Below are 23648 nucleotides of genomic sequence, written 5' to 3'. Positions count from 1 at the left end.
CACCTGTTTCGAAGGATTATAGATAGATTTTACGGCACTTCATTTCTTTTTTCTGAAGTACCTTTCTTTTGTTCTCGGCATTGTCCCGGGACACTGCTGCCTTCCTGTGCCCAGGCCACACCTGTCTCTCCCCCTCCTAACTCAGGAAACTTCCTCCCTTCTATCTTAGAAATCCCACTCTACTTTCCATACTTGTGTAAGGTGATTTTCCCCTACTCCACCCTGTTTACACCGGCGACTCCCTATGACTCACTCTCTTTTTCATTGTTTCTACTGTATTTGCTCCATTGCACGTGTCGTTAAGTGTTGTTGCCATTTGGCAACAAGAGGACACATCTGTCCCCATCACATTCGTCAGGCATAGGGTGTAGTGGAAGAGGCGTGTGTTGAGAGTCAGTCTTAGATTTTATTCGCTTTAAGTGGCTGAGTGTTGTTTTTTTTAAAAAGAGCTCATCGAAGTGCCATGTTTGTGAAGATCAGATGACAGTGCCCATCCTTCTAAAGCAGATATTCAGTGTCTGGTAGGTACACGGTCAGGGTGAGTCACCGCTCCCTTCTCTTTCTTCCTTAGATTTAACAGTTAGTTAGTGAGTGCCTACTATGTGTCAAATCCTCTTCTCGGTGCTGGAGTGAACAAGACAGAAAAAGGCCCTGTCCTGATGGATCTTACATGCTATGGGATAGATGGAAAAGGGAACAGGAAACAAATTCATAGAAAGTAAATAAGTTGAGGATTCACTACTGAAGAGAAGCAGATTTCGTCTGGGTGTGGATGGTAACAGAATGTCGATGAGCTACAAAGCCGACTTGTTGCTGGCCACTCGAAAGAACCTTTACGAGACCCACTCGCTCCTTTACTGCAGGGTCCTCAGTCTCAGCAGCTCGGGCTCCTGCGAGTCTGAATCCCCCACGGCTCACATCCCGGCTGCAGGATTAGGCAGAAAGGGGATAATCACTGGAAGGAAAGGTGGAGATTGATGGGACCAGTTAGGATCTTGGCAGGAAGACAAGCAAGTAAATGGCATGCTGGAAGGCCGGAAGACGGAGTCCCTTGTCGAGCTGGCAAAATAAGTGGCTGTCGGACTTTGTGTCCTGGGATCGCAGGGTGCCCCCCGGGCTTCCCTTGCTGAGGGTGAGGCCGCAGGGAGCAGCCCGAGGCCAGAGGTGCTGGTGGAGGCTCTGCGGGCAGCCGAGGGGAGCAGGGAGGGCCGTCAGGGCATGATCCTTTCGGAAAAGCTCCCGAGGGAATTCTGAGATGGTCTCCGAACTGGGAACTCCTGCACAGTGCTCGGGATATACTCCGTGTGTAACCACACCAAGGCAGACCGCCCAGCACAGGCCGGCGCCCCCCACACTCCCCCTCTTCCGTAGGGGGAAGAGGCTAAGCAGAGAAGCTGAAAGCATGGTACAGAGTTATTTTGTTTTTCCTTGGAAGAGGGAAGGAAGAAAGAGTTCCCAAAGTGTCAGATCCACCTGTGTGAATATCAAATGGCAGTAAGACCTTTTAAAACAAAATATGTTGTATAATTGGATGATTATCATTGTATCGGTTTGCTTTCTCTGTATAAAGAATAACCTCCAAAACTTTGTGGCTGGAAACAATATGTGATTTCTATTGCTTTTGAGTCCACAGGTCAGCTAAGTGGCTCTTTCTAGACCCCTCAGCTCTCACGCTCAGGCATCCGTGCTTGGCCGTGCAGTGCGTGTGCAGCTCTGCTGACGTTGGAAGAACTCCCTTGCACGTTTGGGGGTTGGCGGGCTAGAACTTGACCTTGGCTGAGATGGTCGGTCCCCCTCCACGTGGCCACTCTCACAGAGACCAGGCTCAACGGGGCTTCTTTAGAAGACAACAACAAGGTTCCGGGACAGTAAGCAGAAGTGGGCGAGGTTTCTTGAGGCCTAGCCCCAGAACGGGCCCATTCTGTTGGCTGAAGCAAGTTCCACATGCAGCCCAGGTTGCGGAGATGGGGAAAGACACATCTTTTGATGGGAGATGCTGCAGTCACATCGCGGAGAACACGGCGGGGTGGCGTGTGTGTGAAGAAACGCAGCACAGCTCTTTTTATAAACACGAGCCATACTCCTGATGCTGAGATGTGTGTTAGTTATGATCTTGGTCGGCACTGATTCTACTCTTTTGGGAAGAAATGAGGGTGTTTGGTCTTTGGAGGCTCGGAGCAGCTAATTAATGCACTACGGGAATGGGCGCCGTTTAAAGGCACCTGATAGGATAACAAGGCTACGTTTTTTCTGGGTTGTACTTAGCAAGAGGTCTAACTGGCATCCGAGGGTAGTGGTCTCCGGTTATTTTTGTGAGTCAAGTGACTTGTTTTAAGTCTTGAGATTTATTAACTGTCAGGGTTCCCTTTTATTTCTTAATTAAATTCAGCAATGACATGTTATTTGCAGGCTGGCTTTCATACTTGAGCGTTTCACTTCCCCCTGATCTAGAATTGTCTGCCTTTCAAAGCTGCTAATGACAGATAAAAGCAGGAATATAACTCAACACTGCCTGAGAACATTTGTTTCTCTTGTAATGTTCCAGGACTTTGAACCCACTTGGCCTTTTCCTTTTTATTTCATCGTAAACTCTAAACCATAGAACTAACCATCTTGACTAGAGCTGTTTTGCAAGCCAGTTCATTCTCTTTGTTCCAGAACTCTGGGTGGCCTACGTTTTTCCATCTTTAATGAACAGTCTTGCTCTTGGATGAACCACGGCTCCTTACATGTTAGTGGCAGTCACTCACACATACTAAAGGACGCCTGCCCTCTTGTGTTCATTGAGATTGCTACAAGGAGGGAATTAGCAAGTTTATTATGCCAGAAATACGACATTCCTCTCTGTGGAGATGTTCTCCCAGAGAGCCTGCCCAAGGCTGCCAACTACGGTTGTACGGTTTGAAGACTGCAAAATGACCCCAGCCCGAGAGGCGAATGAACGGTCATTGAAATCCATCCCACACTTTGCTTGTCAAGCCGTGCATCCAACGTCCGGGCTGTATCTTCCAAGAGGAGTTGGCCCTTAAAATTTCACTCAAGGGTGCCATCAAGCCTTATCCCACCTGGAATGTGCAATCTTCTGTCATTTATACAGATTTCTGATAGGCCAACGACAGCCTTGTGGAGGTTCATTATGAGTTAGTTGGACACGGCCCTCATCGTGTAACTTTCCTACTCAGAAATTTCCAGAAACTAAAATTACACCGTTGGCGCTGAATGACATCACTTAGTCCCAGGTTATCAGAGGAAGGGAATGAGGAACAGAGAGATAAAATAAGAAGTGCCAAATTTGTGAGCTGCAGGGCAGGGAACTGAAATGCAGGCTCTCTGACTCCCATTGCACCTCTGGGGTCTTATCTGTAGCTTCAGGTGATCCCGTTATTTGACTGCACCCTAGCCATACCGACCAGGCCTAGAGGAGTTGCACAATAGCTTGTTCATTGAATGAATAAATGAATGAATGTCCCACTATATTTTCTTTTTTTAAACTTGAATTCCAGTGTGTTAACATGAAGTGTTACATTAGTTTCAGGTGTACAATATAGCTATTCAACAATTGTATGCATTACTCGGTGCTCATCACAAGAAAAGAATCCCCATCACCTCTTTCACCCATGCTCCCCACCCACCTCCCCTCTGGTAACCATCTGTTTGTTCTCTGTAATTAAGAGTCTGGGTTTTGGTTTATCTCTCTTTTTTTCCCTTTGTTCATTTGTTCTGTTTCTTAAATTTCACATTTAAGTAAAATGATATGGTATTTGTCTTTCTCTGACTTAATTTCGCTTAGCATAATACACTCTAGCTCCATCCATGTCGTTGCAAATGGCTTCATTCTTTTTGATGGCTCAGTAATACTCCACTGTATATACATACCACCTCTTCTTTGCCCTTTTGTCTATCGATGAACACTTGGGCTGCTTCCATAATTTGGCTATTGTAGATAATGCTGCAATAAACATAGGGGGGCATGTATCCCTTCGAACTAGTATTTTCATATTCTTTGGGTAAATATTCTGTAGTGCAATTCCTGGATCATAGGGTAGTTCTATTTTTAACTTTTTGAGGAACTTCCACACTGTCTTTCACAGGGACTGCACCAGTCTGCATTCTCCACATCTTCACTAATACTTGTTGTTTCTTGAGTTTTTGATTTTAACCCTTCTGACTGGTGTGAGGTGGTACTTCCTTGTAGTTTCGAGGTGCATGTCCCTGATGCTGAGTGATGTGGAACATCTTTTCATGTGTCTATTGGCCATCTGGATGTCTTCCTTGGCCAACTGTGTTTTCTAATGTTTCTTTGCCTCCACCTCCCCAAACTTCCAAACTCCTACGCCACTCTATTCCTGCCGTACGTCTTTGTTCATGCCTGTGGTGATCCCTGCTCTCTGCCGAGTCAGCTCTTTATCTTTTTTTAAGATTTTATTTATTTATTTTGGAGAGAGAGAGAGCATCAGTTTGGGGAGGGGCAGGGGAAGAGGGAGAGGGAGGGAAAAGAATCTCCTGGAGAGTCACCGCTGAGCACAGAGCGCTATGCGGGCTTGATCTCACAACAATGAAATCATGACCTGAGCCAAAACCAAGAGTCGGTTGGTTAACTGACCGAGCCCCCAGGTGCCCCCTAGTCAGCTCTTATACAAGCCCCCAGACTCAGTTCCAGGTGTACTTCGTCCGTGAAGCTTTCCTCCTCCAGCCTTCGTTAAGCCGGAAGGAGAGCCGTGAAGGCTGAGCAGAGGTATTCACACTTAGCGGGAAGAGCGCGGGACTGGATCAGGGACCTGCACGCCAGGCTCAGCTCTGCCAGCAGCTGGCTGTGTGGTCCTGGACAGGTGCCCTCACCTCTCTGAGCTTCATCTTCTTCTTCCTGATTACAAAGCTTCAGCTGCACTGGTGTTTCTCCATGTGTGGCCTGCACAGTGCTGGTGAGGTGATAGTAGGTGGTTTGTGGGCAAGTGATTTTGTTTTAATGTGTTTTCTGAAACACATTAAACACAAAGCCAAAACACTGGCTTGGATATTATTGTATGTGACAAGTTAAGTATTTTAAGTTTGAAAAGAGAGTTAATTTAAGGGAAAAAATAGTAAGTAAATAATAGTACAAGCGATCAGACATGGCAGAAATGATAAGGTGGTATAAAAATGGTGTAAGTTTGGGAAGCACCAGAGGACCTTTTTACCTTGCTCCCTTCTAACTCGCTCACTGGGTTCTTCTCTGATGTTTCTTCACCACGGACATTTCGTCCATCACAACTCATTACTGGTGACAGTATATCCTGTGTCATTGTTACAGCTATATCTGATAATACTCTGATTTCTACCACAATCATCACAGCATAAAGCACAATATAGGCCCTTAAAAAAGACTTGTGGCTTCACTGATTTCCCTGTATTGCTGCCAACATGTATAAAAAGCATGGACTGACCCAGGGTGCCAGGATCCTAGTTTCAAAACCGTGTTTACTTATAAGTGTAGATGGTTTTCCTCTTTCTAAAAATCACTGTAGACTCATTATGTAAAATTTGGAAAATACAGAAAAGTAGAAAGAGAAGAAAGAAGACATCCATAATCTTATTATCCAACAATGAACCCTGTTAATACCCCTCCCTAATTATAAGTTCTCCTGCAAAATCCTAGTTAGTGGGGATCTATTTCTGTTTATCATTTTGGAAAAATGGTATAGTCCTGATGTAATATATTTTTATCGTCTAAATTATAAAATCAAAAATATCAATAAAGAATCTAGGATCAGAGGTCCACTGGCCCCTTTTTATAAGCAGCTGTTAAGTAACCACCGCAGAGCTGAGCCCAAACCAAGAGAGGCTACTGCAGACCAAGGATCATAATAACGGATACTGTCTGCAAAATGCGTTGTGTCTACAAAGCTCTATACTGATAATGTTGGTTGGATATACCAGCTATATGTATGCTGATTTGTATATTTGTCTCTCCTGTAGGGTTTTTGGAGTCTCTGGATGACTTTTACATTCTTAGCAGTGGTTTGATATTGCTACAGACCACAAACAGCGTGTATAATAAGACCCTACTCAAGCTCGTGGTACCCCAGTCTCTCCTCGCATGGCAAAGAGTCCGTGTGGCCAATATGATGGCAAATGATGGCAGGCAGTGGGCAGAGATCTTCTCAAACTTCAACTCTGGTAAGTGGCCAGCAGAAGAGCTTTTAGGCAGGTACGTAGGTCTAGATTTCGAGTTAACCAGTAGAGCCGTACCCATACCCTACTTCGTGTCTCCCAATATTCCAGGCACCTACAACAATCAGTACATGGTCCTGGACCTGAAGAAGGTAAAGCCGAAGCACAGCCTTGACACAGGCACTCTGTACGTTGTGGAGCAAATTCCTACCTACATAGAATATTCCGACCAAACGGAGATTCTACGGAAAGGTACTGTCTTTACACCAGAGGTCTGGAAGTCTGATGAGTCTGTGGGTGTGCATGCGTATGTGGTGGGGAGTGTGTGGGATGGGACCGTACGATGGGGAGGGTGTATGGTGGGGAAGAAAGGATGGGGAAGCCATTGCTAGTTACGCTGGGAAAGAATTACCAGCTTCAGCACGACATGTAAAACTGCCCCTCAAACTCTTACATGACATTGTATAGTTTGGGACAAAGCCAGGCATTTATAGTCTTAGGACTTCTCATAGCCCTAATATTACCTTCTCTCCTGGGTTCCTGGGTAAAGCCTTCAGTCAAATTCAGCAAATACTTACCGAAGTGCTTCCCTGGCCCAGGGACTGGAAAAGCATGGCTGCAGGTACAAATCTCCGACCTTTAGAAACTCAGAAGTGAGGCACGTGAACAGCCATTAGAACCCAGATGGAAAGAGCGGTCGTAACGTCCGCGGCACCAAGCCCGGGGTGGGGGGGGCCCGCGGTCAGTGGGAGGATCAGAGAAGGCGGGTCTGGAGGGCAAGACCAGAGCCCCGACATTTGAAGCGTGGGTTTTAGAGTGACACCGCCTTGATTTGAATCTCTGCTCCTCAAAACCTCGGGCAAATGATCCACTCTCTCCAAGCCTCACTTTGTCCATTTCAAAATTTTTTTTGTTTTTTTCCTAGCAAACTTAGTAGCAAAATATGACCTGACCTGACCTCATTTCGGTAGCAAAAACGACCCCTCTGGTAGTTTGGCAGACTTGAACGATTTAGTCTTTATTTCCTCTCCTCCGGGGAGACTACACAGAAGGCTACAGAAGTTCCAATGCCTCTGATTATGAGGTGTGGCCCACAGAGACCGCAACGCCGTATGTAACATGCACACCCCGTTCCTGTCCTAAAATCTGCAAACCCTGAGTTCTGAATTATCTGGCCTCCAAGAGTTTGGGATGTGGGAGTGCGGACCTTTGTAATTTCAGCAAGTTGTCATGAGAACGAATTGCGATAATTCTTGTAAGTTCTTGAGCACATTGCTGAAACAAAGCAAGCACCCTTATCTTGCATCGCACGGTGTGTGGCCCACACAACAAATGTGCATATTAGTTGAATAAATGAGAGTGAAGATGATGTCTGACTGACGGTTAAAGGTCAGAAAAGAGCTCAGTGATTTGACAACGGGACAAGGTCTAACAAAGGGAGGCCTGAAAACCGTGGTGTGATTGAGAGCCTGTTAGCTCGAGATAGCTAGAGGAAGGGCTGTGAAGTGGACGGTGGTGGTGAGGGAAAAACATCAGCCTCTATAACCTGCCAAGCAGTTTAGAAAATGGGAGTTTTCGAAAAGGGAGACTAGCCTGGAAGTCAGAGAGAAGGGGGGAGACTAATTAGGAAGCCGTTGCAATAGATCAGCTGATAGATGAGCAGGAAGGGAACCAAGGGAAGATATGGACCCCGGGAATTAGGCCCGGTCCGCTCCCAGGTCCCAGACATACTATGGTGACACCAACCAAATGCTCGTAATACTCAGAAAACAGTTAGTGAAGGTGGAGACTTCAGTTGCCGAAAGATCAGATACCACCAGGTCAAGAGAGACGTTAAATCATTGGCGGTCACTGGTTAGGGTGGCAATTCAAAACTGGGAAGTCAGCAGTCTGACCCTGAAGGCTGGCCCTTCCAGCTCGTAAGGGCCTGATAAAATGGGCAGCCTCGAGGGGGAGATGTGTGTTAAAGGGCACAGATGATGCAAGGCCTTTTCTTGGACTGCTGCTGATTATAGAATGGCAGGCCGGTTCTTTGCCATCTCGTTCCTAGATCCCACGAAGAAAGCTACCCTGAGACTAAAAAATATCTGACGCTCATCTCTCTGTAGCTGTTTTGCCGGCGGTGGGAAGAACAGAGTGTCGAATTCATTGTCTGCTCTATACTAGTAGTATATAGTAGAGTATAGTGGGGCCTTCTACTTCCGTTCTCTTGTTTGATCTTCATTAGTACACTTCCAGATAAGTAGCATCGTTACCATTTTACTGTAAAGAAAGAAAGGCTCAGAAACATGTGATTTGCCCAAACACTTACGTGATATCATATAGCCATTATAATAAAAGACAGAAAGTTCCACAGATCTCCTAGAATTTGGAAGCGGCTATGGTATATTGCTGGAAGTCCTTGGTCAGAAGGGAGGTATTGGGCATCTCTGAACCCTTATCTCTTTCTTATAAGGAGGGATGGGAATGCTTATATACATCTTTAGGTTGTTGTGAGATTATACAAGATTATCTGTTTTAAATGTTTTTGTAAGTCATGAAGCTTTATGAAAATGTGAAGTGTAAAGCAGCCATTTTGATTTCATTGGAGCTGCATTCACATAAAGAGAAGTATAATAATTATAATAGTTCATATTCATCTAATGCTTACCAAGTATTAGACGCTATTGTAAGCAGTCCATCTGTTTGAACTCATTTCATGCTCATCGTCCTCCTCGGAAGGTAAGTACTTGCATTGTTCACATTTTATAGATGAAGGAACTGAAGCCCAGGGAAGTTGAATAATTTGTCTAAGGTCACAAACCCAATGATGGCAGAACCAGGGCTTCAGATCCAGGCAGTCGAACCCCTAAGTCTGTGTATAACCTAGCTATACTGTAGTAACGGACGTGATTTTAGCCTGTCAATTCAATGTTGTCTTTATCTCAGTTCTTCCTGATGCTGGTCTTTTTCTTGTCATGTTTTTAAATCTCTGTAACCTTACCCCTGAGTACGGGATCCTATAAAGCATTAAAAAGGGAGAAAGGCAGACAAAGGCCAAGACAATATGGGGGTGGGAAGTCAACCCTGAATGGTGGAGGAGTCCATGTTGACTAACTGTCCTACAGACAATAGCCAAGCCACTGGAATCGGGGCTGTTCCTGAAATATCGATGGTACTGGAGCTGTGTCACATGTCTGATGCTTAGTGACGAATGCACTCTATGGCCTTGGCACGCTATGGAGCTTGGGATGAAGCTAAGCCTTAAGGAATGCTTACGAAGAAGTTAAAGCCTGCTGGAACCTTAAAGATCATCTCCAATCTCCTCAAATTATGGATTCTACCCTTCCCTCTCCCTGTTAAAAAGAGCAAATAAAGGTTAACTGCCTAAGACCTGGTGATTCAGCCCTGAGCCTAGACTTCAGGTTTTCTGAACTCTAGGTACCGTGTTCTTCCACTGTCCCGTGATTGGCACCTGGCCACACTGTTAGGGCCACGCTGTGAAACTGTCTCTTGGCATTTCAGGAACCAGGGGCACTTAAAACCAGCTCCCCAGACCGCTCCGTGTTACACTTTGTTATCCAAATCATAAGGTTATTTTCTGGTTAATAGATTGCTTTAAGAATTTTGGGTGAAAACCAAAGAATTCTGATGCTCTTCTTTCCCTGATGGAACCATCTAGACGTATACTGATTCTGTAAATTTAAAAGGATCGGTTTGAAGGCCAGTGTTCACATTCAAAGGTTTATTTTCTTTATAGTATCATTTTGCAGTCACACACCTGTGCCGATTTCCAAAAGAAGCTATCGCTAATAACATGTCTTTTGTTCCATCTCTCTTTTCTGTCTCCCTGTCAATCTCACCCTTCCTTCCTTTCCATCCCAAATCAGGATACTGGCCCTCCTACAACATTCCTTTCCATGAAAAAATCTACAGATGGAGTGGCTATCCAATGTTAGTTCAGAAGCTGGGTTTGGAGTTCTCCTATGATATGGCTTCACGAGCCAAAATCTTCCGGCGTGACCAAGGGCACGTGACTGATATGGCATCCATGAAATATATCATGCGATACAACAGTACGTAACACATTTCTCAAGAATCATCCCTCAAAATTCCTTTTCTTATCCATGTAAGTTTTCTCACGTAAAGAATCCACCTCTGTACTACAAGGAATTATAAGAAGTTGTTGAATTAAGTATTTAGTATTCAATCAATACTATACATATTTTATACTCAACAGAATTTTGTCCTCTTTTATAAAATGACAGGGAAGAAGATGCTACAGATTTTTTTCACTGAAAAAAATAATATGTGAAACACAGAAGAAATAACCCATACAGAGTACTTTCTTTTTACCCCTCGCCCTCAACCCAAACATTGGTTTTCTTCCAAGGACAGAAGCAGCTAATACAACAAAAATTATTCATAAATACTTATTTTTGATGAATAGTATCAAATTTGTATCTATTTTGTTGGAAAACAGTGATGCACATTTATCCTTTATTCACTCTTCCATCCACTCTTCACTGTGCAAGGTTCTGGAGAGCTGCTGGGCCAATGAGGCCACTGGGGGTGGGACTGTCTGATTATCTAGACTTGAACAAGTCCAGAAAGCTTCCTGTGGGCAGGTGTATATCAGAACAGCCAGTGCTCACCGTCTTCCCCATCACTGTTTCCTCCTAGATTATAAGAAGGACCCTTACAGTAAGGGCGATCCCTGCAATACCATCTGCTGTCGTGAAGACCTGAACTCACTTAACCCAAGTCCTGGAGGTTGCTACGACACGAAGGTAACATGCAGTTGGCTTTTGAATTTAATTTTCACCTGCATCTAGGCCTGTTCAAAGGCAAAGCTGCGGAGATTTTTGCGCATAAAGCACAATATTGTCTCTGACCTTAAATTCAATCAGCTTTCGCAGATTCTGGCGGTAGGTCTCATTGCCGAACTTTAATGCCCTGCTCTGCCGCTTAATAGTAAATTCCATCATCTTGGAGTGTTTGTTTCCTTATCTGTCAGTCAGACATAACAGCACTTGCCTTATGGGATTGTAGTGAAGAATAAATATTTAATATCGATGTTGTGTTATTTATAAACGTACACCATCGTGATGATGGTGATGATGTTGATGTCTTAAGTTTTACCAGACTAGCCCACAGTCCAAAGAACCTATTATTGGGAGCAGTGTGATTTCACATTAAACAGGAACTGAATTTAGCTTAAGGAACAAGTTTATTGGACAAGCACTAAAGAGTTTTCACCATGGTAGAATTATTAAGTGCTGTAATGCATCTCTTATTATAGGTAATAAATAGGTTATTACTTATTTGCAGCAGTGGGCTGAAGCCAGCTCCTAAGGGCTTGTGGGAACCAATTGTTAAAGTCAGTTCACATCATGTGGACAGCTTGAAATCAGCCATGAAGGAGTCTTTACACCACGTAAATCTGCGAACACTACAGATCAGGGTCTTTTTTCCTCAAAGAGTGGCCACGCTACTGGATTTGGGGTGGCCTGAGGGTGCAAGTTAGCCATGTGGTTGGTGGAAAAGAATCATTCTGCCACATTCTTTTGCACTCCTGGTTTAGGCATGTCTTTTTGTTTGCACTCTCAGTCCTAAATTCTGAAGGAAGTCTGTTAGAAGTGGAGTTAACTGTTAAGAATGCTCATCTCCCTACACATAATTTTTTCTGTCAGCCTAATGCCTAAACAGAAGATGCTTTAGAATAGTCTAGTTCCTACTCAAGCTATTTTTTAGCTATATGATGATACCAAAGCTCCAGCTTTAATGACCCCCAATATGTTGTGTAAAGTAAAATTTAGTGGATGTAGAGAACCTGACACACATGAAAGCCCAGTGAATGTTTATTTCTTGTTAATGGTATTTGCAAACATTCAGTAAAGTGTGCAAGAAGTGTTACAGCCATTCCCAAATACACAGAGAATTACCTCTGCTTCCTTGCCTGAGAGAATCCAAGCCAACCTTCCACTGCCAAATTTTACTTTCTTCTGGAGAGAGGAGTCTGACAGTTTTTCATCAAAAGAGTTTCTGTTGAAGGGTATACTTAATTTATTACCATTTTCCTTGAGCCATTTTGATTATGTGGAAAATCAGAAGTTATGAGACATTTTCTTCTTTTTCCTCTAAGGTTAAGACCTGCTGCTATCCAGTGTTTAGGTGCTTCTGAGAAACACGGACCTCGTGTTTTGATATTGAGTTCCTTCTACTTTAAAAATGCTTGTTACCGCCCTGATTAATTAGCTCCAGCATTTGCTCTCATTAAGCCTCATGACCACTCTTCTACGAAGTACGGTTATTAAAACCCTTTCACAAATGAGAAAACTGAGTCCTATAGGGGTTATTTTTAAACAAGTTTTGGAGCTAGAATTCTGAATATGAGCATTCTGACTCCAGATCTCACACTTTGGCTACGTTAACGCCAAACGTTAACTTCTACTCAATTCATATCTGAATACCAAATGGTTATGGAAGTACATGTTGTTAAGCTTGCAAGATTTTATTTTAAAGGGGAACTAATATTGTGACTTTAGGAAAAGAGGACAAAAAAACACCCCACAAGGGAAAACAGGAATCTAGTTTTTTCCAAATGGTTTTCTAAAATGTCCATCTCTTCTCTTTCCAGGTGGCAGATATCTACCTCGCATCAGAGTACACAGCCTATGCCATTAGTGGTCCCACAGTACAAGGTGGTCTCCCTGTTTTTCACTGGAACCGTTTCAACAAAACTCTCCATAAGGGCATGCCAGAGACCTATGACTTTGATTTTATTACCATGAAACCAATTTTGAAACGTGACAAAAAATGAAGGAGGGAGTTGAAAGAATAGAAGGGAATAGAAGGTTGCAAATAAGATTCCAAAGGCACTATTTTAGCTATGTTTTTCCATTCAGAATTAGTCTTAATAAAATATTAATAAAAATTCAGTCTGTCACTTTCATTTTCTGTTGATTTTGTAGGTTTTTTTTTTAAAATTTATTTATTTGTTTATTCGACAGAGATAGAGACAGCCAGCGAGAGAGGGAACACAAGCAGGGGGAGTGGGAGAGGAAGAAGCAGGCTCATAGTGGAGGAGCCTGATGTGGGGCTCGTTTCCACAACGCCGGGATCACGCCCTGAGCCGAAGGCAGACGCTTAACCGCTGTGCCACCCAGGCGCCCCTTGATTTTGTAGTTTTTTACAACAAACATTCACTCCAGGGTGACACACTGTAGCAGAAATATTCTAGAAGATAAATAATACCTGGCTTTAGCATACAAGTTTATATACAAGACGGTAGTGCAGAAACTGCTCACCCAGATCTGTATTCTCCTTTCATGCCTGGCCACATGGACCACAGCTCCCAGGTTCCCCTAGATAGCTGTGCCATGTGATGGGGTTTTTGACAAAGGAATCTGATACTAGTGTCACTTCCAGGCCTGGCCCCCTAAGAACCTGTACTCCTCCATGCTTTTTCTCCTTCCCCTGGCTGGATATACTAATGACAAAGCCTTAGGGGGTGGTGGAGCTTCGTTTTCAAAGGAACCTCTCTAATAGAAAGAAATACAGTTAGTGATTCTTCTGGTCATTAAGAAGCATGAGCTGAGTCTTTTTGTGGTACAGTCTAGGCACACAATATAACCTTAATGTGGTCTCCCATTAGTTAAAAGCATCACATCTAATCTGGGAGCAAATCTACATAACTTCTCTTTCAAAGCTAGAGAATTTTATGTGGTTTGAGTGCTGTGGTATTGCCAAGTGGGTTAGATAAAAACCATATTATACAGTATAATGGATGATTCTTCACAAGGTGAGAGACTTCCAAAAGCAACACAAGGGCTAAGAATAATTAGAATGAATCAGAATACTCAGAATGTTAAAAACCCAGTAGTTTATTTCAAAGTATAAATTTCAGGCTTGCTGGACAAAATCCCACTACAGTTAACACTTATACAGACACCACTCTACTGTACATTTAAAAAAGAAAAAAAAAAAACCCACAAAACCTCCAAAACCTAATAAAAATAGGGCAACTTGCTATAGCCCAGTTTATATTAGACATTAGGAAGGTCTTACATTGTCTTATTATTTACACTTTGAATTGCAATAAAGAAAAATCAGGATGCAAGTTTCCTACAAAGGATTTCTTTTTATATTTAATTTTGAAATGGCTGAGAAAGTAATGAAGCCAGGATCCCCAAAAGAGGTTTGATTGCCCAGTTACCTTATTTACAAACAAAACTAAAAAAACAAAAATAACCCCCCCTGCCCAACATTTAAAATAAATGATGGGTACTTAGCTGACTACAAATTAAAAAAAAAAAACAAAAAACAAAAAAAAATTACGTAGCATGATAAAACTATTTGAAGAAGAGAAGACAAAACATGTGTTTTATCATTCCTCCCCACTGGCTGGCCCAAGGGGAATGCATTTTAGGAATTAGTTCTAAGTCTGCCACACTAACAAAAACACTTCATGAGATTGTTCTTTTTGTCTGTCCAAAAATTTTTTAAGAAGTGGGAGAGGGGCATCACTCAGTAAATAATAAGGAAGACAGAATCCTACACTCGTTTTAGATAGAATTATTTCCAACAATCCAATATTGGGGCATGGTTTTTCTGGAAATTAGAATAAAACAGGCCAATGCGTGGTCAACAATGAAATTAAAATACGAATAAGTCATATGATTCTGAAATAGCCCAAGAAGGAAAGTTGGGGAGAACACTTGAAAGGTCTTTTCAGTACTCTAATGTGCTAAAATCACAGTGTATCAAAGTAAGAGAAGAGGATACCACAGGCATTATTTTGTTAATCTTGTACAGTACTGGAAAATTCGCGGAACAAGATAAATGCATATCATGCAATACTAACATTCACCTTGCTGCATAAATAATTTGGAAAATGTAAGCAAAAGAGCAAACGACAAAAACTAAGTTAACACTTACTCAATACAGTTAAGAGAACTGTATAGTGCAGCCTGCCTAAGCAATTTTGCAACAGACGTACCAAAAATTCAAAGCTCCTTGCTTTCGGTCATGTTTCCCAATATATCTTTCATTTATTATCCAGCAATGGGGGTGGGGCGAGTGGGGAACACTCTGTGAGGCAAATGGCATCCCAATAAATATTCACTTTCCAAGGAAGAAAGCTGTACTCATCACTTCTCTCATGAACATCTATGGTGTGAAACAGTACACAATATTCCGCATATTTTAAAGTGAGTCCAGGGAAACAGGGATATAGTTACCTCATAAAGCTAACAGTTAACAACAGATGTTGTCTTTGTACTTTGTAAATTTACTGGCAAGAACATAATTGTAAAAAGAGGCTCACTTACACTTAAAACATGGTGAAAATTACTCTGACCAAATGCAAAACAGAGTAACAAACGTCACCATTACCTTCAAATGCCACATGAACATCCTATATTTCAGGCTGAAATATCAGAAGCTTTCAGGATTTCCAATAAGGCAATACTTACACAAGTACTGTCAGGCTGAAACTGTAGCAAACTCGCATTCCCAAAATGGGATAATCAAACTTATTTGTAATACTTTGTGACAAGGTACCATGGAGTGTGAACTGCTACAATATAGTCTTGTAATCAAGTAGCTATTTCTAGTTGAGTCCTCATTCTCTTTCCCAAAAGAAACAAAAGAAACAGAAAGTCAGAGCTCATCAACAAAACCTGCCCAAAATAAATGCCTACTGTTCTAGCCTAACACTTTTCAGTAAATTCAATAGAGCTGTCGCCTCCTATAAATCCCATGGCATGCTAATTCGAGGAGAACATCTCATAATATACACTTTCCTCAAATAATTACAGTCTCTCTTTGTACCTTCCTTCCACCATCTGGGAAAAAAAGTTTTATTTTGCTGTAGTAAATGTATTTTTAGGGTTACTATTTGAGAATTTATTTTTTTCTTTGACAGAAGACACATAATATAGGCTTAAATAATATTTTCATTCTACTGGGCTTTCTTCACCTGATTATAATAATGCTATGAAAGCTTTAAAAAAAAAAAAAAAGACTAGTGAATATAAATAAAAACATTCAACCAAGGGAAGCTTTTCTAGGCTAGGTAAGCAATTGTCATCACATGACCATAGAACCAGCCAATAAAGAACATTTTTAATTGAACACGGGCTTTCCATTCTGTAGACAGGAATGATCTTGAACACATAATCAACAATGCAACCACTGCAGGTAAAAAAATATACATGCAGATATAGATAGGTGTTCATACATATCTAGAAGATCATTAGTTTCTCCCTTTTAAAATTTTCATTGGCATGACATTCACAATTTCTTTTATCATTAGTCCTAGAATGAGTAACATCTACATAGTTGGTTGGCAAATTGGATTCATGAAAACTTTAATTCTCACTGTGGTCTCATTTTCTGAAAGTGAAAGGAAGGTTCTGGAGCACTTACATTTGGCAATCTGTAGGCTTTCTTCAGCATCAATCAAACTTCACACCTAATGTGACAGTATACTGACCGGTGAAGTCTCTAATGAGAGTCTCTTCACAACTAGAATGCTTCCCATTACAAGCCATCGAAGCTGCAAACAAAGCAGCATTAGCAGAAGGGATAGCTCCCTCCGATAATCCCAAGAAAAATTAAAAACGAATTTGAGAAGGTAGGAATATGAATTCAAATATGGTGAGGGAAGATGACTTGAAAAATTATTTCACAAACTCCATGAATTTCTTTCAAACTATTCCAACCATACTCTCATCCCCAAACTTACCCTCTCTCTCCTGCCCTGAACTACTTACACTTGAACACCTACCTGATACCAGCAGAACTGGCACTCATACTGAATATCCATGATCTGAACGGAATTTGATTAACTCTGAACAGGAACAGAGACGCACAGAAAGTATTGTCTAAGTGTTACATAAAATAACCCCCAAGGATATACTTTAAATTCTGTCCAAAGTTGACAGAGGGTAAATCAGACACAACTTGGCACCATCAACACAAAGTTAAAAAGGTTAAAACAGAAAAAAAAATGATATGAGAATAATAAGGAAATAAAGTTTTCCCTTTGATATTTTAGCTCACTGTATTTTTACTACGTATGGGTGAAAAAGTGAACTAGCACTGCTTTCATAATCTCTAACACAGTATACAACATAAATTCTAAAATATGTTTGAAGGACAATTTTCTTACACAATATGGTCTTTCTCCTCTTGGTCCATTTTACACAGTTAATTTAAATAGTGACCAAAGATAAAAGCACTTATGTTCTTAGAAGAAAAGAGCAAGTCAAATTTTTAGAGTTAAATGTAGTGATGCCACTGGTAAGAATATACCTAAAAGCCTTGGTTTAAAATTGACTTGAGGGGAATGTACTATATTTAGTAGAGATGAAGGAGAAATGAAGGGCAAAAGGCTGAAAGAGAAGATCGACAATGGACAAATGGTCATGTTTATTTTTGTAGTTAATCTTTAAGGCACAAAATAAATGTAAGAGCCAGATTCGGAAAGAGGGGCCAATGCAGATCTTTTTTACCTAATTAACAACCAAGAAAAGAAAAAAGACGAACAGATCCTTTCCTGTGTTCAAATTAACCTACTTTAAACTATTTAACCATTTTGCTTTTTCTTTCTTTCTTTGGGTTTTGTTTAGTTTCAGTGTAAGTCATTTAGCTATGAACCTACAGATCCCTCAGAAGCAGAATCATGCCAGTTACATACCATACCTCGGATCCCTTGATCTACTTTATACTTGAAGAGAGGTAAATGCGAGAATGGAAATGGGAGATTCCACTGCAGTAAACATATAAATAGGGAAAAACACACATAAACACCCACACATATTCCCCAGCCTTAAAACTAAAGCAAGGTGCACATTTACATTTCAAAACCTTGAAGCTTCAATTGTCCAGGAAAAGATTCTTGCTTTATGGGCTGTTTATTTCACTTCTGATTATAAACAAATGTAGTGTATATACACACTTGTCCAAGAAATCTTGCACAATGTGGATTTTACAATGGATATCATGCACAAGATTAAAACAAGACCAAAAAGTGGAACTTGGGAAGAGGAAGAGATAAAGGCTCCAAGGTTTAACTGCTCTGGGAAGAGGAGATCACATCTGTTGACTGAGGATCACAGAAAGGTCCAAAACGTCCATAAATATCCTTGGCTCGTACTGCAAAGTAGTATTTGCTGCCAGATACAAACTGGGTGAGAGTGCATGCCATAGGCAAGGGAAGTGCCTTTACTTCTCCAATCTTTTTCCACTGTGAGGGCACAGTGGCACTGGGCTCCTCATGGTAAGCATAGAGATGGTAGCTGTCAACAGTGGCACAGCTTCGATCTACCTCCAAGACACTCCATGACAGTACAATGCCATTTTGACTTTGAACTCGTGCTAACTTCAAGTGTGGCTTCTGAGGCAGGGATGTGCTGGCAGCTTCTGGGGGCAGACGCTGTGGCTGTGGGGCTTCTGGTAAGGGTGCTGGGTGCACAGGGCGTGGGGGCTCCTAACAAAAGAAGAGTTGTGTTGATATAATAATGATCACAGAAAGGACTATTTCTGAATGCTAGAACTAAAACATCTTAGACGTCAGAGAGTCATCATTTTACATCAAGAATACTAAGAAATCCCAACTACTGTACCACATTTGGCTAGCTCTCTTTGATTTGTGGCCAGTCATGCCATAAACAGTGGTGCTCAGGTTACTCCTATATACTTTCTACATCTAAAATACTATGCTTTCCTTGGGAAAGAAAAGCCTTTGCTGATGGAAAATCATTCTGACAGAAACTAAAACAATTACCTATCTCTTACAAAATAATTTAACTTTAATTATCTATACTACAGATTCTCATTTTAGAATAATGTAACATTTTTAAATATCATGTGGCAGTCCACTATATGTATGTAATTTGAGTATTCAACTCTACTTTCATTTTTAAGCCATTTTTCCACCTAAGGACAGTAGCGTATCATAAATAAGCACATTTAATGCTGAATGTATATTATGTTCTTGGTCAGTCTGCACAAAAAAGGTGACGTTTAAGTTGGACTATGAAAGGTAAGATTTAAAAATGAAGAAATATTGTGTACCTTTCTGCCAAAACGTAAAGCACGAAATAAGGGCATGGGGCTATAGGAAAGTAAGGGGATTTATGGACAAAAACCAGTATTAAGTTTTACTTAGACATAAGGCATATGAATAGGAAAAGAAATTTAGAAAGGTAGGGTAAGGCCATATGATGAAAAAGCATGAATATTAAGTGTATGAATTCAAAGTGACTTGTTTCTAACACTGGATATTATTATTATTATTATTATTATTATTATTATTATTATTATAGCTAGGGTTTTTTTTAAGATTTTATTTATTTATTTGAGAGAGAAAGAGAGAGAGCACGAGCAGGGGGGAGGGAGAGAGCGTAAAGCAGACTCCCCACTGAGCAGGCAGCCTGATGTGGGACTTGATTCCAGGACCCTGGGATCATGACCTGAACCAAAAGCAGACACTTAACAGACTAAGCCACCCAGGCACCCTATATCTAGGTTTTATTAAAGATTACACTAATGGTAATTTTTTTCCAAAAAGATTCAAGTGTGAGCCAGGAAAAAGGGATATGGAATGATCTCTTTTCCCCCAAGTGAAACATGTCATTTGCTCACTGACTTTAGACTGAAAATCACGAAAAAAAATAAGATTTCCTTAAATAAAACTCATTTAACAAGAACTAAAATTCATTTAACAAGAATATGCATTTCATAAAATGGATAATTTACATACACTAAACAGTGAATTCTGTGAAGGTCTGATGCTATCTTTTTAATCTCCATGCCCTGTCAAAGCTTAGTAGCAGTAATGTACACATAGTTCGACCTCAAAAAGCATATGCTGGATAATCTCAAGGAATGCAAATCCGCTTAAATTCATATGCCTAGTGGAAAAAGTTCATATACATATCTGGAAAAAGGTGGAATCCACAGTTAAAAAGCTAAAATGAGTATAAAGTTAGAAGGAAAAAAAATCAAATTTAAGTAAAATATTGAAAGCTGAGGAAGCAGAAGTGATTTGAATGCTGGCCATGTTGCTGTATTTTCTCTCTCAGATTATCTTTTTTTTTATCTTAAGTGATTAGTCGCCTAAGTAAATAACATTAAATAAACATGCAGCTAGCAAGATCCAAGAGAAGATGGCTGAAGCCATGAATCTGACTAGAGTATAGGAATTTAAGGAGTTTGACAACAGCTTTAATGGCTGTTATATCCCTTCTAATTCTTAAAATTCTAGGATTCTGAATCTGCTCATATCCTGAAACTAAGTCAACCGAGTTTTGTTTTTTCATTTCTGCCATTGCAATGGAGGGTTTTATTCAAGTTTTACAAATAAAGTAACACAACAGGGATTCTGCTTCAAAACAACCCTGTGTATACATGGGTTGTCAGAGTAAGTGGGTGGCATTATATATGAAAAAGATTAGCCATATGCTGGTAAGTCATGATTGATGGGTAAGTGGGAATCATCAGAGTACACTCTCTATTTATATATTTGCAAATTCTCATTTAAAAGCATTTTTTACATTAATTAAAATACAATTTTTTAAAAAGTTCCTCCTGTGAGATACACAATTTATTATAAGACAATACAAATGGGCTCCTGTTTTTTTAAAAAAAAAGCTCTTGATAGTTCATCAAATTTGTAAAACTATGGTATTAGAGATTTTTACTCTATTTTTTGGAGGAATATGGAATGAAAGAGATTATTTGTAGCTGCAAACAACAGTAATGGTACATTCACCACATATTCTAATAGGGCCAGATCTGAAACACTAAAACCACTGTAGGTGCTGGGATCAGACAACCTGTGTTAAAATGGCTCTGACATTAGCTTGGGTAATGACACTGAGTAACCTGAGTAACCACTTAACATCTTTGTGACACAGTATCCTCGTCTATCAAAAGGAGAATAATAATCCTCATAGGGTTGTGAGAATTAAATAAGACATGTACTTAGTAGAGTGCCTGGTATACAGTTAGTGCTCCACTAATTTTTTCATTGTAGTGGAATAAGAAAAATAACAGCTGTTAAGTGGATAGACTAGAAAGCTGGAATGCTTGAGTTTTTACGAGGTAAGACCCTGGGCTACTTACTCTCTGTATATTAGCTGCCGTATCTACAATAAAGAATAAAAAGGAGAGCAAGAGTCCTAAAGGATTCCTGAGTGAGGACCAAGTATATTAACAGTGCCTGGCACATAGCAAGCACTCAAGAAATGCCAGCAATTACTATGCATACTTAAAAAGGGACACTTTGCTTGGTGAAAAGTGATACAAAATCTCAATCTCCTCCCTTCTCATAAAGCCAGCATTTCCATTTACATGGTATACCATACCAAACACTGTTATAATCATGTCGCAGAAAAATGCGACATTGTTTTGGAGCCTAAATCTAAGGAGAAATCTTTGATCTTCTCAGTCATCTCTTAACAAATGAATTCCCAATACCACTGGATTATTAAAAACAATAAAGTGATGGCAATGTACCAATCAGAACCGTTACAAGGTTTTGAAGAAAAGAATAAAGCTAAAACATGAAAAAATACTTTTAAAAATACTTTCTAATGTTCAAAAATACTCTTTTTAATGTAACCATGAGTTAAAAATGGTCTCTTTCACTTCACATGCCCCAGCTGTGGACTCTTCTTGAACACTGTACACCACCACAAACAAACTCAGTGATCCTTGATGATGACATCCTTAAGAACGTTGTTCATATAATGGTAAGATCTATTTTCTTAAATAAACTTCTGTTGGAAAAACAGAAGACCTGTCATTTTCTCTTGATACAACCAGGCTGAAGGATAAATGCTAACTACAATAATATTTGACAGCTCTACAGGTGAAAAGTTTGGAAATCCAAACATCAACACTTACAGTATGCACTTGTGGTGGTCGGTGATGCACTGTGAGCTGAGGTCCTGTTGATCCCAGGGTTAGTCCATTGTTTACAACATATGTAGTTGCTTGAGGCACTCGAACTGTGACACCTACAAAAGAAAATTAAGGCATGAAACTAGAATTCTAGGGACACCTGGATGGTTCAGTTAGTTAAGCATCTGACTCTTGATTTTGGCTCAGGTCACGGTCTCGGGGTTGTGAGATCAAGCCCCACATCGGGGAGCCTACTTAAGTTTCTCTCCCTCTCTAAAAAAAAACAACCAACAAACAAAAAAGCCTAGATTTCTATTCTAAATTTGGTAGAACACTGATTAAACACTTGAAACCAGCAAAGTGATGTTTTTTAAATTTGGAAGGAAAAACATTTCTAACCTAGAAGTCTATACTCAGCCAAATAATAAGCATAAGGAGGAAGAAATTTTCCTGTATACAAGCAACCAAAATAAATCTATCTCCATAAACACTTTCTCAAGTAGCCCTTGGAGGATGTGTGTCACCAATTATGAGAAAGAAAATCAAGAAAGAGGAAAATATGAGATACAAGAAATAGTGGAGATCCAGCACAGGAGAGAAATAAATGGAATCCCTACCAGGAGGACTACAAGCAAAAACCCTAGAACAGCAGAACACAGCGGTACACCACATGTAGATGCCAAACACGCCAGAATGGAGCAACTCTAAAGGTAGACAAACTGAAGCTGTCCTCAAAAATATCTATGCTTGGGACACCTGCGTGGCTCAGGGTCTGCTTTCGGCTCAGGTCATGATCCCAAGGTCCTGGGATAGAGCACCACATCGGGCTCCCTGCTCTGGGGAGCCTGCTTCTCTCTTCCCTACTCGTGTGCTCTCTCTCTCACTATCTCTGTCTCTCTCTCTCAAATAAATAAATAAAAATCTTTAAAAAAAAAATCTCTGCTGTCTCATCTTTTCAACTAGAACAGAAATCTCAACTGTAAGTTATCCCTGGTTTGTGTTAATGAGGTTCCTTGCTTTCTCTCAATGCCATGCTGAATAGCTGAGGATACTCATTTCACTGAACAGAAAACTATTTTGACATATGTTAGGGCAACACAAACAGACAATTTAAAGTCACTTACTGCCCGGACCATGTTACTGCCATATATTCCGTTCCTGGCCCATACTATAGTTCTGCCAGATACCTTGACTATGGTGAGCCCAGTTTCCCAGAACTCATTCATGACCCTACTGATTGATTTCCCAGAAAACGCTCTTGTAAACTTGAGAAAAACTGAAGCCAGATTGTGAACCAGAGACTGCTTAGTTTAATTTTCTCCTCGAAATCATCATTTATTAATGACAGTTTCTTTAAACAGCTAGATTTGCCCTTGCTATTAAATTCTGCAAAACTAAGTATTTTTGGTGATATTTATTTGTGGCAAAATCATACAGAAAAGCAGAAAATGAAGATGGTGGTTACCTCTGATGAAAAAGGAGAGGGATACAATTAAGGCATACAGTAGGCTTGTAGGATACTGATAAAGCTCTATTTCTTAGGCTGGTAGAGATTTCATAGGTGGTTCATTTTGTTTTCTTTAAACTTTACATATGCTTTTTAT

At 40.6% G+C, this 23648-nt stretch overlaps 2 protein-coding genes across 7 annotated transcripts in view; one reads left to right on the top strand and one right to left on the bottom strand.

The window, feature by feature from the left end:
* Nucleotides 1–13084, top strand: part of PLBD1 (phospholipase B domain containing 1) — a 48768-nt gene extending 35684 nt beyond the window's left edge. Inside the window, exons 7-11 of the mRNA XM_045781391.2 lie at nucleotides 5956–6156; nucleotides 6262–6402; nucleotides 10020–10205; nucleotides 10813–10919; nucleotides 12770–13084. Coding sequence (XP_045637347.1) covers nucleotides 5956–6156; nucleotides 6262–6402; nucleotides 10020–10205; nucleotides 10813–10919; nucleotides 12770–12952 — 818 coding nt within the window. The 3' untranslated portion in view covers nucleotides 12953–13084. The remainder of the gene's footprint in view (nucleotides 1–5955; nucleotides 6157–6261; nucleotides 6403–10019; nucleotides 10206–10812; nucleotides 10920–12769) is intronic.
* A 907-nt stretch (nucleotides 13085–13991) lies between these two features.
* ATF7IP (activating transcription factor 7 interacting protein) overlaps nucleotides 13992–23648 on the bottom strand; it is a 113720-nt gene continuing 104063 nt past the window's right edge. For all 6 annotated transcript variants that reach the window (XM_045781495.2, XM_045781494.2, XM_045781492.2 and 3 more), the window contains 2 exons: nucleotides 22048–22160; nucleotides 13992–18625 (listed from right to left, as the gene is read on the bottom strand). In XM_045781495.2, coding sequence (XP_045637451.2) covers nucleotides 18206–18625; nucleotides 22048–22160 — 533 coding nt within the window. In that variant the 3' untranslated portion in view covers nucleotides 13992–18205. The remainder of the gene's footprint in view (nucleotides 18626–22047; nucleotides 22161–23648) is intronic.

This window comes from Ursus americanus, chromosome 25 (genome assembly GCF_024610735.1).
Source record: "Ursus americanus isolate L20-20 chromosome 25, mUrsAme1.1.p, whole genome shotgun sequence".
NCBI lineage: Eukaryota > Metazoa > Chordata > Mammalia > Carnivora > Ursidae > Ursus > Ursus americanus.
Note: the sequence above shows the minus strand (reverse complement) of the source record. Positions and strands in the feature narration are given on the sequence as shown.